The 15,990-nt window shown below is 45.6% G+C and overlaps 1 protein-coding gene across 6 annotated transcripts in view; it reads left to right on the forward strand.

Moving 5' to 3' along the window:
* The window catches only part of auts2a (activator of transcription and developmental regulator AUTS2 a), a 335,293-nt gene that overhangs the window by 147,656 nt on the left and 171,647 nt on the right, over positions 1-15,990 (forward strand). For all 6 annotated transcript variants that reach the window (XM_005740357.1, XM_005740356.1, XM_005740354.2 and 3 more), the window contains one exon: positions 1,312-1,413. In XM_005740357.1, the coding sequence (XP_005740414.1) occupies positions 1,312-1,413 (102 nt within the window). The remainder of the gene's footprint in view (positions 1-1,311; positions 1,414-15,990) is intronic.

Genomic DNA, 15,990 nt, shown 5'->3' on the forward strand with positions numbered 1-15,990 from the left:
TGTGTGTGAGTGCGTGTGTGTGTGTGCATGTGTGTGTGTGTGTGTGCGTGTGAGTGTGTGTGTGTATGTTGTCAGCAGGGATGTTACAGGTCAATGTGTTTGGATGAAGGAGCTGTGGACTGGGGCATAAACAACATCCACCGCCCTTTTTTCAAGGATCAGTTCACAGACCGGGCTCGATGAGATATTATTCTCCTTTTCTCTGCAAAAACATGTCGAGTCCCCTCAGAGTAAGTGGCATTTCCAGAAAAACGAGAGAAAATGCGCCCTGTGCTTTGTGAGAATAGAATGTAATTAGCGCTATCACGGTGCAGGGCACTGCTTTGCATGCGCGTGAGCTCGGGCCGACATATAGACTCATCCTTACGGCCCATCAGGCATTCCCAGCGCTGAGACTCTTATCACGTTCAGCACTCTGGTGAATCTACCCATCATGCAATTCTCCTAAGGAACAGGATTCTTTTCACACAGCTAATGGCTACCAGAAAAGGGAACGTTTTCATTTTAATTACGCGTTCAGCTCGAGGGTTCTTTCGGTATTCCCACACCTTGTGCCCTTTCATCATGCTAAACGATGGCCGATCCTGAAAGGAGAGCTTCAAAAAAGAGCACATGCTGTTTCTATGTCAGCTCCCTCTTGTGTCCCAATCTCGTAGTCCAATTCCTGTACAGTATGTGGGGCACGGCTCTCTGCTTTTCCCATTAGGTGGCAGAACAACTATTTACAAGCCAGCTTTTTATTGGCTTTGAAAGGAAACCTGCGGCATCTGTCTCGTCTCGCAGAAGTAGCCCGGACAACAGTCGCAGGCTCGAGCTGGGAATGTAGACCCCACCTTCTCCCGCTGAGCTTTGTCTCCCAAGAGTCTTTTATTGTTCTCCAGATTTTGAAGGATTCGCACGCTCACAGATAGCCACGCTGTCCTCTTTATTCTTGTCGTTTTGCTGCATCTTGAACAGAGTGTCTAGAGGATGACACTTGCTGAGCTCCTGCTGCCTCAGCATGTGGTGTCTGCTCGGGAAGGACGGTGGCTCCATTTGAAGGTTCTGGAGGGGTCTTTGTCCCTGTTCTCTATTTCGTGGGCTGCGAGGAGTTTCATACTGTGAGATCAGATGGCGTCTATCTTTGGCAAGTGGAGTGATGGCTACCGAGTAGGCTCAGAAACATGACAGATTCACAGAGACAGCACTGCAGCTCCTGCCAGTTCTCACATATTTCTGCACCGGTTTCTGTGGGATGCCGATCCGTGCGCAGCTCTAAAGTGCACGTTAACACTCTGTGTTTTAACCCTTGTTCTCTTTGTGTTTTTGTAGCTGAAGCCAGGGCAGAACAACTGTAAGGACAGCGACAGTGAGAGTGTAAGCGAAGAGTCCAAGCCTTCCTTCAGGAGCAGCTCCAGAGACAGACTGACAGACGTAAGAGCACCACAACCAGCACACCTGCTGCTCGCCGGCTGTCACAGCTCTTTTTATAGAGTGTAACATATTTCCTGCATATATGCAGATGGTCATTTAATTACAAGCACACATTAAAAAGGCATTTACCTTGAGCTGTAAAGCTAAGATCTGACTTCCTAGCAGCCTTACAAAATGTTTGTGGTTACTGATAATATTTCTGTTTAAACAGATTAAACCCAGCAGGAACTGTTTATTGCCTTAAAACGCTGTAAAATGAAAGCTGTGCCTGCACTTCCAGTTTATTTCATTACACTTGCACTTTCAAAGAACTGCACTGTATTACTGCAAAGCCAGTTCATGTTGCAGTAGCAGCAGTGTTACAGTTGAAATTTATATTGCAATGAACCAGCATTTTTCACCCAAACTAAAGGTAAGTTATTATTGGGTGTGACTGATCCAGGCTGGACCTCAGAAAGCACCCAAGTCCAGTCTCTGTTTGCATTTGAAACAAACACACTTACTCTGACATGTTCTTGATGATTAATGCACCCAAAAACGCTCCATATTCATCGTGTGCGAGCTGAAGGCAAGTATAACCTGACAAAAGGACGAGCGGCCGCGTCTCCCTTCGCCCTGCGACATATTCCGAGATGTAAAGCGAGCAGACTCGTGGGACCTCGCTGCCGCACACCCACCCCTGCTCTTTGATTTGTGTGCAGAATCTACAGCAAAGCGATCAGATATGTGGCCATAATTAAAGCTGTCAGTAGGGAGGCGAGCTCGTCTTTGAGAAAGACACGGCCGAACGACTGAAGCAAAACTGATTCTGCGTGTAGCTTTACAGTGCTCGACTGGGCATGAAATGAAATAAGTAATTTGATGTTGACAACAGAAATTGAAATGATATCTGCTGATTTCTGTCTGCACTTTAGTGACAGTGCTGCAGAGTGACGGGACACATTTTGCTTAAACGATGGAGGTTTTAAATCTGCTCACCTGAGATCCGTACGGCCGACACGTGAAAACTATGGCAGCTTTGCCGTGACCTCTAACAACCTCGTGCTGCACCACAGGTTTGAAACAAGAACGTAGAATAAAAGCCAGTTTAGTTCATGTGTAAGTTCTGATTTAATCATGTTTCCTGTTGTCACACAGAATGCTATGAGTCGGTTTCTCATGGTATCGTGTTGTTGCTCAGTATCGTGAAGAAAAAAGTTGATGTCACTGCAGATTTGAATAAAAGGGCAGGAATCTAGGTAACGCTTCATAATGCAGCCTGCAACTCAGCCTGTAATTAGATGGAATTTCAACACAATTTGTTTGAAATGACAACGTAATTATATTTACCTACAAATATGTAAAGGCAGGCGAACCAGAGCGAGGCTTTAACAGGTCAGGTTTTTACAGGAAACAGAGAAATAATTAAACTGTAACTAAATGTAATTAACGTGATGTTGTGTCTAATTTTACGGTAATTTTTCAGAAAAGCAATATTGCACCATCAATATGTAAACATACGTGGCTCAGAGTGGAATAATCTGTCCTTTTTACGTAGTAGTTCAAAGTGCAGTATGCTGACGTCCATGATGGAAATCCTAATATTCGGCTGTTCTTTTCTTTTACAGTGTAACTGTGATAACGACTGCTCCTTACCAACTTACAATAAAGTAAATCCAAATATGCCGGCCTGTGTGATCTTACAGTGACTGAGGCGAACTTCTTTTCTTTCATTATCGCTGTTTAAACATCACTTTCAAAGAAACGCACAAAACCCAGACGTTAGGACAGATTACGCTGTTCCATAATATGGCCTGCCCCCCCACAAAGATCTGCAATCTTTACTAAAAGATTATGTACTTATGCAATCCTTAATTTCAGTCTGCAATAAACTTTATCGTGCAGTACAGTCATTTTTTCCCTGTAAAAGTCCTGATGCGTTGCCTCCTTATTCTAGTTCACCTCCATTTAAGTATTTGCATGGAAACATAATCATGTTGTAATTTCAAATAAATGATGGAGATTCCATTCAATGAGTCATAAACCACTGTTCCCAGTACGATCTGTCTCGACTTCAGTGGGTAAACACTTTGCTCCGTCACTGCGATGATGTGCACTGCACGCTGTGTTAGGGTCCACCTTTGTTTTTCAGCGACTTCTAAGAGCCATTGAATTTAATTCAATTGCATTTAGATCTATGAAATAAGCCCTCGAAGTCAATATCATGAGAGGTGTTAGCATATGTGTGCATTTTGTTGGAACTAAATTAAAAATGATGTTCCCAGTTTGTTTGTCGTTGCATCTTCTCATGTAGGAACCGTGTGCTTTGCTGCAGCGCTGCTTCCCACTGCTTCATCACAGCAGACGATGTGCTGAAAGCCGGGCTGCATAAAGACCCCCACGTCACCTTAGTCCAGACCTTCCCAAAGTGGGGGGCCCGCCCACAGAGCCATTGCAGGGGGGGCGCAGTATGAAAGGGGGGGGGACAAAACGCTTGGACACAGTTAGCATCGCTGAATATGTTTCCAAAGACTAGAAAATATGGTGAAGCAATGTTGCAAACAATGTTGAACATTATTACACAGGAAAAAACAACTACATGTAAAATAATCCCACTGTGACGCCTCTGCCTTTGTAAATGGAGGAACAGTAACTGCGTGTAAAACCTGCAGACAGTCAGATTAACAGCATTTTGTCTCTTTCATTCTGCAGTTCATCTCATGTAAACGTGGCCACAGCGTGATGTGAATAAAGGCTCATACCTTTGACGCTGCGTGACCAACTCTGTATTCCTCGTCCACACGTAAACGCAAAAAAAAGAGTTTTAAAAAATCTCCTTTTTCGGTGATTCGAAACGCCGTTTACGTGTGAATGAAACAGCTGCGTGTTCAAAAACACCCGTGTAGGTGCGGACGCAGCGTAAAAGAGTTAGTAGTTTATTTTATTACTACCTGTAATTTACTGCAGGTTACTTGTATTTGCTTAATTGTTTACTGAATGTTTGAGGTGTGAAAGAAACTGCAATGGAGCAAAAGATGGGCGCGTGTGGTTGGAGGATGTGTTCGTGCATGTGGGGGGGGGGACATTTTTCTTGTAAAACAAAGGGGGGCCCAGCAAAAACAGTTTGGGAACCACTGCCTCAGTCGGTCACACAACAGGGTCTTCACCTCCTGTCCCCACGTGCTTCTTCAGACTTTTTGCCATAGTGACAGTATGACTGACAGAATGATTTAAAATGGTAAATTTACTTGTTAATGTTATTAAAAGTTACTAGCAAAGCTGCATGCCTGCAGCTCGCTCCGTGCGTCCGTTGCTACAGAAGTCTGTGTATGAAACGTGGCACCGCGCACTGAATCTGGACCGCTCGCGCGGTCCTGCTGCACAGAGGCTCCATTGCAATGTGAAAACAAAGACAAAGCATTAAGTCACTCATTAGTATCAGGGAGCAGTGTGAGACATGAGCTCGCTTTGACCCCAACTGTTCATTAGACCAACAGTTCGCTAATGATATTTGCTGTAGCACTCCCTTCCCCTCACGGAGGGACTTCGCTCCGATGAAGCAGATGAACTGAGTTTGCCGACCTGGCGCTGGCTGGCAGGGAGATGGAGGCCAGAGGAGGTCAGGCCTGGCAGCCTTTACTCTCCCGCTCGCCTTCCCTCCTCACTCCATCCTGCCAGCTCATTAAGGCCTACAAATGGCACATCAGCTCGGCCGTGCTTGCCTCAGCCCCAAACCCCAGCTAAATTGGCAGGCTTAGCTGCGTTTGCTCTGAAGCTCCGGGTTCCCTTTTGGGTTTGTTTGAAGCCGACATGGCAACTAACCCCCACATCCCCCACCGCACCCCACCCCTTCAGTCTGGGTGGCAGGCATTCAGGCAGGCAGCAGTCCTGAGCAGAGGGAGTTTGCTGGATCGGGGAGGGCAGGGAGCTCTGGATGAATCACTCCCGTTTAGTCTCTGCGGCAAGGGGTGAAATGCCATCATTACCCGGCTGCCTATCAAATAAATTGGCAATTACGGGCCTGGGATTGCGAGTAAACAGCATGTTACTCCATTTTTCCCCACCCAAGGCTCTTGATGAGAGGCGGGTGCAGTAGAGAGGAGTTGCGCAGTACTGGGTCAGAGCCCGCCAGTCAGCATTAGCCAGCTTGATGAGAGACACAAGAGGGAGACTGTAATGAATGCACCCCTATATTTCAGTCAGCCAAGCTTCCTGTTGCGTCCCGTATTAGCTGCATGAGTTCTGTCGCATTGTAACAGAGCAGTGCACTCCAGCCCTTTGGATACCTTTGCCCTGTGTTGTTGTTCTATAGGGCAGCGATGTGTGTATGTTGTAACTGCTGCTGAGAGACCAGCAGTAGTGTTACTGGCTCCATTGCAGCGAAATACATTTCAGGCAGTTTTTCTGACTGAAATGAAAATGTGAAAAATTGCGGGTTCTCAAACCCCGGCCCGTCTCCGCCTTGAAGGTTTTCTTTAAGTGAGCTCTTTGAAAGTTGTTTTTAATGAAACATCTGGAAGTGATATTGTTAAAAGTCGAGCACACAGTCTCCCCGAGCTTTTGAAGCGGTTTCAGTCCAAACATAGCTGAAGTTTCTCTTACAGCTAGTAAAGCTGAACTCCGTTATTACTGGCTCTCCGACCAAAGTGCGGCGGCCTGTTTGGAATCCCGCATGCATGTGGTGAAACCATTTCAAACGCTCAAATTACAGCTTTTGGAAACCGATCAATGTCATAAAGCGTGCTTGTTGTTGTAAAGATCACTATTATGATTAGATTTGCTGCACCGTGTTTCGTCCTTGACCCTGCAGTGAGGCCTTTTCCCTTTGAGCTCGCTGACCAAGTTAACTGCTTATGTAATGCGACCGGACCCGTCTGTCCGTCCCACCTCCTCAGTACATTCTCCAATTATTTCCTGACACTCTGATGTAAATGAGGTCACAGTCCCCCTACGTGTCCAGATATGCTGGCCAATTTGCTCCAACACAGAACTTGTAATTGCTTGCATCAATTATCTGTCTCTCTGTCTGCCGCTCGATAATTTGAAATGTTTCTTATTAGAGACAAGCATTTAGATATGGAAGTTGGAATGTTGTACCTATAATTAGCTCATTATCCTGGGATCGTACTCGGAGGCTTCGGCGTGTGCGTAGTGATGCTGTGAAGTGCAGTGCAGGGACCTTTTCGACTCTTTAAAGGCGTCTCTTACAGACACTGGATTTCCTGTAATCCAGATTGTGAAGAACAGCAGCAGAATAGATGTAGCGGTGCTTTGGGCGCCGATAGGAAAACACGCTCGTCCCATTTATATGGAGAAAATATTTCAGGACTTTTTAAATGCACAGATTCAGCAGCTTTCGGTTGAGTAATCTGAACAATGACGAGCCGAGATGCACGAGAGATGTTTTACCGTTAGACCTAAATATCATCTGCTTCAATGATCATAACGATAATATGAAATAGAAGCTTTTAACAGGACTGTTCAGGCCATCTGGGCTTTAATACAAAAGTGTCTCCCTGTCCACAATCAGAGCCTCCTGCCTTATTTTTCTTTTTCTGTCGGGTTTGTTGGCTCAAACGCAGCTTGGCAGAGGAGTTAGACATCACTTGATTTGTCTGCTTCTACATCGCCCTGATAGGCTCTCTCCCAGGAAGTGCTCTTCCCTTTGTTGTTCTTTCTTCTCATTCACGCGGGCAGATTATGACACTTTGTGACGTTGCAGTCTGGCAAAATTATCATGCGCCTGCATCGCCCTGCCAATTCCTGGCAGCCGAATGTCCGTCAGGGACCAGTGAGAGGTGCGTCTCTGCGAGCGCTGAGGGCACAGCAGCCTCTCTGCCTACATTTACAAGAGTTTAGCTCTGCCACATCTCCTCTTAAGAAATATAATTAAAATGAGAGATGCACAATGGTGCGTCGCTCATTGTCTGAGCAGCCCTCAGGTGGAGAATACACGGCGCTTTGATAATGCTTTACTACTCCCAGAGGCATCGACAGAAAAATCAGAGAAGCATTGTGACCTTTGCTGTAAATATATTCCTGTAAAGCCAAAGTAAGGCGCTTTAATTGCTGAAAGTGACACGGAGAGATGTCGGTGTGGTAACAAACTGTTGGCTTATCCTGACTGAATGCAGTCTTTCACTGCTGTGGATGATAAATCTATTCTCATGGAAGATTAATGGACTGGAGAAGTGGTGTTGAATGTCATTGTTGAAGGTTGAAAGTATCGAGCGCCTGAATCCTATCCATATGTTTTCAGGAATGACATAAATAGGCTCAGCCGGAATCCATTTTGACTTATCAAGCTTAAACCAGTGCCAGAGCCATGCGATACTTGCCAAGTATTCAGGCTCTGAGGCGTCCAATAACAAATCCTATTCCACATAATTTGAACTGAAATTGGCTATGGCTATGCGCTGCCACCCTGTTTTTGCTTTTGCAGTGCATCCCGCTGCTCTTGGCTACATATTACTTCCGCATTCCCTGCAACCCGACCCTGTAGCCCCAATTTTTTATGTCATCCCCAGCTCTGGTGAGGGAGTCTCTCCTCTCTTTGTTCCAGCCTTTTCAGTGCGGAGGCTGTTCCGGTGGGGTAAGTTGAATAAGTGAAGCCCGGAGGAATCTCTACAAAGGTCTCACTCTGATTGGATGCATGCAGAGCCCAAGGAGAGAGCGCCGGTTGCCATAGCAATGAGAGCAATGTAGGAACTGGCTGCATGAAGGAGAAAAAGGGAAGCGGTGCTTTCTTTTGTGATGGGAGGTCTTCATCGACTGGCATTTCTTTTTATAAGCACACACTGGCCAACGCGCATGTAAACACAAATATGCAAAGGCTCACAAACAGCACTACATGCACCTTTTTTACCCCCCACCCAAGGAGAAGCCGAGCAAGAGGGTGTACTTGAATCACAGTGGCCTGGTAGGGGTGTGCTCGCACCCAAGCTGGGAACCAGAGAAAACACAATCAAACGCACTGGGAGTCCAAGACCATCTCTCCCTCATGACTGGCCATTCATTGCTCATCACTTACTCCTCTGTGCCAGCGAGGCTCATCATAACAGCTTTAAACAAAGACGTGATGAAAACGCCTCTTTATTTTTCTGTACCGCTTCGTGTGCAGCTTTCAGCTTTAAATCAGCGGTCCCCAACCTTTGTTGCGCCGCAGACCGGTTTATGTCCGACAGTAAAATAAAACCAGTTCTGGTACCAAGATTCATTCATAGCAGACCCAGGGAAACCGAGTTAGCGATAAAAGCGATAACAAAATAACGCTGAAAACCGATAAAAACCCTGAAAACCAGACATTTCGCACCTGAGCCTCAACTCTCGCGGCCCGGTGCCAAACGACTCAGGCCCGAGGGTTGGGGACCGCTGAGTTAAACCATTCAAAGTTCTGAGGTCTGCCGTATCTGAATGTAAAAGTACCCGGGGACTCCCCAGCAAACTTAACCCGTGTATCATTGAAGTGTGGCTGATCAGAAATGATTGATGATTGGAAAGCTACACGCCTTTCAGAAATGATTGACAAACTGGGGGGGGGGGCAAAAACGCTTCACTGATGCTTTGATCCTTTCACGTGTTATCATTCTTAAAGAAGTGACTTTGAAAACGATAATAAACGACGTACAGGTTGCAGCATTGCTTCTGTGCTTGTTGGTTCATCAGTTGGGTTTTGCTTTAAATTGGTGAAGGCTTCAGTAACCGTGGCTAACGTGGATACGCAGAGACAAACAAAGAATAGGGTTAAACTACTCGGAGAATAATAATCATTCTACGACTGTTGGAAGCAAAAACACTTACAGGAAATGCTTCTCATCAAAAGACTCAACCAAATGATGTGAATGAATTCTCTGGTTTTCAGTTTCAGAACTTGATCCCAATGAACGGTGCAAACACAGCTTTGGAAAGCCATTTTCTGTACAGGGATGTTGTCAACAGTGCCGCAGTTATTTCGGTGGTTATGCCTGTTATGTACAGTGGGAAACGTGTCATTTGAAAAAACGACACTACTTACACGATCAAAAATACTTCAAAATACTAGAGAAGTGTTTCAGAGCACAGAATGACGGCGTCTCAAAGCAATATCGTGTTTTTCTTGGCAGGCGTCAGAGCCACGCTTCATCCCGTGTGCCGGAGAAGGTTTATTCTCTTATTGAAGACCTCTGTGACTGACAGCGCGACTGTCAGACATCGGATGTCACTCCACATCTATTTCTAAAGCTAGTGCAATTTCCCTTAACCCACAAAACAACAGTGCCATCAACAAATAAGCAAATAGATGCTGTAGATAGATGGACAGACACATATATGGACCAAGGAAGGCACCAAGACAGTGCTCCTGGAATTACAGTTGGAGAAGATTATTCCAGAGACATTATTTCCCTCAAGTCGTGGGCTTAAGTCAAATTTGGAAGAGAAATGAAATTGCCAGCAGTGAAAAACCAGACTAGGTAGGAGTTCATGAGCAGAGAAATAACATTTTCATTTGTTTCTGCCCCAGTGGGAGACGAGCAGCCTTTCAGTAAATAGAGACAGCTATGAGAAATGATTTTTTTGGTCGGTGGGATATTGTTTTAACGTGCACTTATCCATCTGCAATCTAGATGTCAGGCCCCAGGAATCCGCAGAATGGCCATTCTACTGTTGTCTTTATGACACGCAAGTGCTGGCCTCGTCTCGCCTCCGATTGTCTCCCTTAGTGTCCCGTTTCCACTGTAGCTTGGGTCTCGTACGTGGTCTTTTTTTAACGCCCGCTTTGTTAAGAGCGACCAGCTGATGCTTCTCTTTGGAATTCTGGAGTTTTGCTGGGAATTGAAATGAAAAATCCAGTTTGGCTTCTCAGTCATCTCTCTGTGCCCAGCCTGGATATTGTGAGTGTAGCTGCATCATTGTTATTTTCCCTGCAATAATAATCAGAAAGCATGCTGCATTTTTAAAAGATTGGCAGAAAGCGCTGCTTTAAGCAGTCGTTCCTCTTTGTGTATTGTGTGTGTTGTGTAGTCCAGTTTGCCTGAGGTTGTGTCACCCTCTGCTCTCCTGTTGTTCTTGTCACATGCATTTACACTTTGACAATAACTTGATACATTTCTTTTCATAATTGCAGTAACGTCACTTTTGCCCAACAGTGTAGACGCACTTGGAAAAATGGCCACGCTGTGTTATCGAGGTTCAGTGTTATCTTGTTTCTAAGAGATTTTCAGCGGATTATTATGGGATTACTTTCACTTTGATAAACTGCAGCTGTCAACTTTTGTTACCTGTCTGATCAGTGAATATGTTTCTATATTCTACGGCGTTGTAGTTATTTATACGGTGCATTACAATCTGAGATTAATTTGCAGAAGAAAAGCTTTGATCCACAGCTGTCAGCAGCGATGTTCTCCCAGGTGATTACGTCTCCTTCCTGTCGTGCACTGTCAGCAGTACATAAAGGACTCGTCACATGGCACATTCTGATTATTATTGATATTGAAAGTGGAATTGAATAAATGTGTGCGGTAATAAGATTAGGGTTTCCCAAGAGGCACGTGTCCCCTGCTGCATTTGTTCCTGAAGAGGCTTGGCGATCGTTTTCAGAGGCTTGTTTTTCATTCAAGCAAATTTCCATTTCAAACAGCGCAGTACCTACATCGAAACAAACCCCAGAAACGAACATGGTTGGCCGGCTTAAATGGAACAACAGTGATCTAACTGTGAAGAAGGGTGAAACTGCACTGGAGCTATTTGTTTTGCATTATCAGAATTTTGCTCCGCGTTGCTTTGCATATGCAATATCTGTCAATCCTGCCACGACATATTACAAATGTCCTCCACAGCAGTATGAGAGATGTGTCTCCATCTTCTTTCCACATTAACTGCTGCGATTAGCCCTCATGGAAGAATTTGTGAAATAATATAAGGACCAGGGTCTGTCTTCACTTTGCATTAGTGTTAGAAAGCTTACTCTGCTTAAAGTTTCCGATCGTAGGAGACGATATCGTCATGTCGCAACGTTACATGTTCAGCAAAAAGCTTTAAGCAGAGCGCTTGCATATGAAATGACGTGTGTGCACGCTGTGCATTTGTAAAATCTCTGGTAAACCAATTAGACAATCTGGCTCAGACTTGTTCAAAAGGAGTCACATCAGCTGTGTTTGGGTAGCAGTAAGGTCATAGGGCAGTGAATGGGCGCGTAGTACAGGGGATTGGATGGGATTAACCTTGGCCTGCCCCTTTGGCCCCGGGCCCAGGCGGCCCAGGAAGAGTGGAATTAGCCAAGCCAGGCAGGGCCATCTGATTCCAAGCCCTCATCCAATTACTGCCTTATCTCTCGGCCAAATGAGATCAATGCATGGAGGGCCAGGAGACCTGGCAGCCTGGTGAAGGTGCGATAATCAGTAGTAGGGAGCATGGCACTTAACTCCCTCGTGTCCCTGAAAGAGCCAGAGCGTGTGTTCGCAGCACCATTCACTGCCGTTAGCTCCTGCCTGACCTACACTTTGCATAAGGACAACCTGGTGTGGTGCATTTAGGCTTCTTGGCTTTTTGCATTCGAGTGCTGCACTTAGGGAGGTGAACGATGTGCATAATTACAGTTTTGCCTCTTATCCTCGGTGAATCTACTCTGCAGATTACGCTGGCTAAAAGGTGCTAGTAGAGAGGAGGAAAGATGCATAATTGCTTTTTACATGTGCGCCATATAAAAGGCACTTTTAAGCGCTTTACTCTGGCCTAATAGAGTCCACTGTTATTTCTTCTGTCAATTAGTTTGGAAAACAAATGTTTGACGTTTGCTGGTGTAATTATAAAAAGAATTAACCTGTTGTGCGATAAAAGCAGGCAGTTGTGCTCCGCGCCAGCGCTTCTTGAGATGGAGTTGAAGCTGAATGAGATTCTCCAGTAGTTTAATTTCATTAATTGTTTTCTTGTGTTCTCATTCAATAATGGTAAAATACTGTTTGTAGACACCAAACCTTTCATCAAAAATGACGAAATCACGTTTTCCTTTAAAGCTGCACAAGCAGATCCGCGTGGAGGGCAGGTTTTCTTTCACAAATATATCATCGAAATGAAAGTTTTGGCCGAGTCTTTATATGATCTAAAGCTCTTTATATTTATTTCTGGTACTTTTGCCATGCTAGTGATTGTATTGCACCACTGGTGTGTCCCACAGCCATCTGGAGGACCATTCTGTGCTCACAGTATGGCCGGTGAGGGAGCCATTCTGGTGAATTTATGTTTGACTGTTTCTTCTCATGCTTGTGTTCTGGGCACGCGTATCCATTGGAGAGCAATAGGTAGCTCTGAAAGAGTGCCTGTCCTCAGCTGCGGCCCTGCGATCGTACATCTGTATCTGCCCTGCAGACCTCCTCCTCCCACCTGTCCCCGACTGCGTCTACTCTCTTCAGCCCAGTTGAATTAAAGTCCTCTTAAATTCACCGCAGCAGACCAGCCGCAGAGGGAAAGCTGGCATCACAGGGGCCCTCTGACAATCAGCACCCGGCTAGAAAGCACTAATGAGCGCTGGGAGGAGACAGACAGTGTTGGCGGCCTGCATAAAGGCAGCAGCGGCAGTGGCGGGGGGTGTTAGGGAGGGAGGCGGCGGGCTGGCGCGTTGCTGGGATGGGTCCGGCACAGCCCTGACTAGATTAGCTTCCAGGGGGCAGAGCTGCAGTCAGTTTTGGAAAATATCACAGCCCATTAGTTAGGAGCAATGAAATGGAGTCAACTTCTGGGACTCCATTAGGCACGCTGCGCTTAGGCAGACAGCGTCCCTCGGTGTGATGTTGCTATTCTGGAAGGATTGAGCACAGAGATATAATTGGACTGGGGAAATCAAGCAAGTTTCAGTAGTCCTGGTGGGGCTCTCAGACAGAAAATGAGAACACAGGCCTTTGTATTTTCTCTCCCTGTTAGCTTTGCAGGGTTTTGAGAAACACGAGTGAAAAGGCAGCCAGTGTTCTCGTTCCTCTCTGCCTGCACCCTCCTTCTGCTTTGCTTATTGGATTTTACCATCTGCTTTAAATTCATTTTTTCTTTATTCCAGGCTCCAGCTCCGGCTAACCCTAAGCTAAACAATATGCATTTATTCATCCGTGCTTTTCTCTAAGCATTGATGAGGCTGAGGATTGTGCTTGATAATAAACACGGCTTAGTCTAACACAGGCTGCTTGCTAAGCCTCACAAGGCTGTTTACTGGAGATCAGCGCCAGCTAACTCCATTAGTTTGGAGTATACAATAGCACTGCCCAAGCATATTTTCTTTCTTCCCTGATGTGACCTCCTTCTGGATAGCGAGCTCACATTTTGGTTCTTTAGGCAGAACTCAGATGTAGATGGAGCAGACAGGCCTCAGTGCTTCAGGTAATTGATGTGCAGTTTTTAGCACCATCCTGGGAGATTTTCATCCCTCCAATTTCTAGTGGGCATGCATCACTTGGTTTGCCCAGAACGCTTGATAAACTCTGTCCTAAATAAAGGACATTTTGCCAATTCTCCGACTTAATATACTTCACAGTCGCAGTCCATCATGTTCTTCTCGTGCTTTCGGTTTAGTGGCGGGTGAATAATGAGATTCTGATGGTGGTGACTGTTTGCTGCCTCGTAACAGTGTAACAGTAACACGGTGGCCAGTGCGTTAATGCTGTGAGGACCCCGGTGTCGAATAATAACACGTACACGGGGATTTTTGAAATGTTTGGGCCTTTCGTCCACACGTAAACGCCGTTTGGGTCACTGAAAACTGCGATTTTTAAAAACTCCTGCCAGGGTGTTTTTGCGTTTAGGTGTGGACGAGGAAAACATTCGATACTTTGGTGTCACGGTTCGATACTTTTTCGATACAAAAAAATGTTCATGCTTTTTTAATTTGTCATTTATTAAAATTATAAATATATATTTTAACTCAAACGTACAGTTTTTAAATTTAATGTTGCTGAAACAACAAAGTAATAAAAAATAAATCTATCTGATGGAGGAATCACTCATCTTTGGAAAACAGAGTTTATTACAGAGAAACGGCTCTTTCAAAATAAAAGCTATACTATACGCTTCTTCTGGGCTATATTCTCAGCAGCATATTAAACATATCAGGTCCCCATAAGGAGAATCCTGTGCTAACGGCTGTCTAAATGACTCGGGTAAAGTTTGTAGCATGCTGCTTGTTGTTTTTGTCTGCTTCCACTTGTTTTTGCACTAGGATGATGTCGGAGTAAATGTGCAGTCACATTCGTTGTGTTCCCACTAGTGCTGTCAGCGTTAATCTGAAATGACATTAACGCCACAACACGGCAAATCTCCGTTAACGAGCTACCGTGGATCGCCCCGTGCGTGGGGCTGGACGGCCAACACGTTAACGAGCTAACTGCGCTAACGCACTAGCTCCCACCCATGTAATTGAGCATTGCGTGACACATCCAACATACTGTTTTACTTTAGTCCATGACGCGCTTACCTTCAGGGTCATACGTCACATGAAAACCAAAATAGTTCCAAAGGCCAGATCTGAATGAGGGTGGAGGAGGTTCAATTTGCCATGTTGCAACGAGCTTAGCTTCTGTCTTGCTAGCTTGCCCTGCGCTCAGTGAAGCTGCGCTCGACTACTCCGCAGATCCACTGAGCGCTCCACACAGACGGCATCGTCAGAAGAAAAGTTGATAAAATAAATGAAAAATGTTGTATTGTTCGATACATATGCGTACCGAACCGAAAGCACTGTATCGAACGGTTCAATATCGATACGAGTATCGTTGCACCCCTAACAGTTACTGTCCATTTACAACGACAGACTGAACTTCGCCATTCACACTGTTAAGCCTTTAATCAGGTGCTGTGAAGCCTTTGAAGGGATCGGTAGACACGATCTGTCATTTAGTGTAACTGGTTTTGTGATTGATGAGCACAATTAAAGGTCGCAGGGAGACGTTCATTAAAACAAGCTTGTTTTTTCTTTTTTGGTGGTTTAACGTGGAATCATGGCTCTCAGCACTGAGAAGCTGAAGCATGATAATATATGATTCACTGTGATGGTCCTTGACAGATGGACTGTGCTGCATCTTTTTGCCTCAGCTCTTTGTCCTTTTCTCTTCGCAGACGATATGCCCGTAGCAGGAGAGTGTTGACATTTGCGCACCTCTTGGGAACACATCACTGTGAATGTTATCAGCACCTTAAAGACAGCCCTCAGCCCTCATACATCCCTAGTAGGTGCTTTCAGCCGGTACCTCAAAGGGCACACCCGGCCTCAACCTTCCACCCCTGACCTGTCTGGCAGGGTAAAGAAAGAGCACCTAACGGCTTCTTTGATGGTTAAGGAGGGTTGTAAAGAATGGGTGAAATGGAGGGTAAAAAGGGTGCCTGCCATTTGAAATGTCTCCACTGAGATCTAATCAGGTTACAGCGGCTGTGCCCCTTTTAAAGTAGCAACACGACATTACTGCTGGCAGCCTCTCTGGAGTCCAGACCTCACAGGGCTTCTTATGTCAGCCCCCTTCTCCCTGAATGAGCAGCCCTCTGGAACACATCATCCACCTCAGTCCGAGCTCTGGATTTATTCCCCCCCACAAAGCTGCCTTGACAGGTTTGTTATCTGTTCACCCGGTCGGCAAGCCCCGGAGAGAC

Source organism: Pundamilia nyererei, unplaced genomic scaffold (assembly GCF_000239375.1).
Source record: "Pundamilia nyererei isolate P.nyererei 1_Seehausen unplaced genomic scaffold, PunNye1.0 scaffold00099, whole genome shotgun sequence".
In the NCBI taxonomy this organism is placed as follows: domain Eukaryota; kingdom Metazoa; phylum Chordata; class Actinopteri; order Cichliformes; family Cichlidae; genus Pundamilia; species Pundamilia nyererei.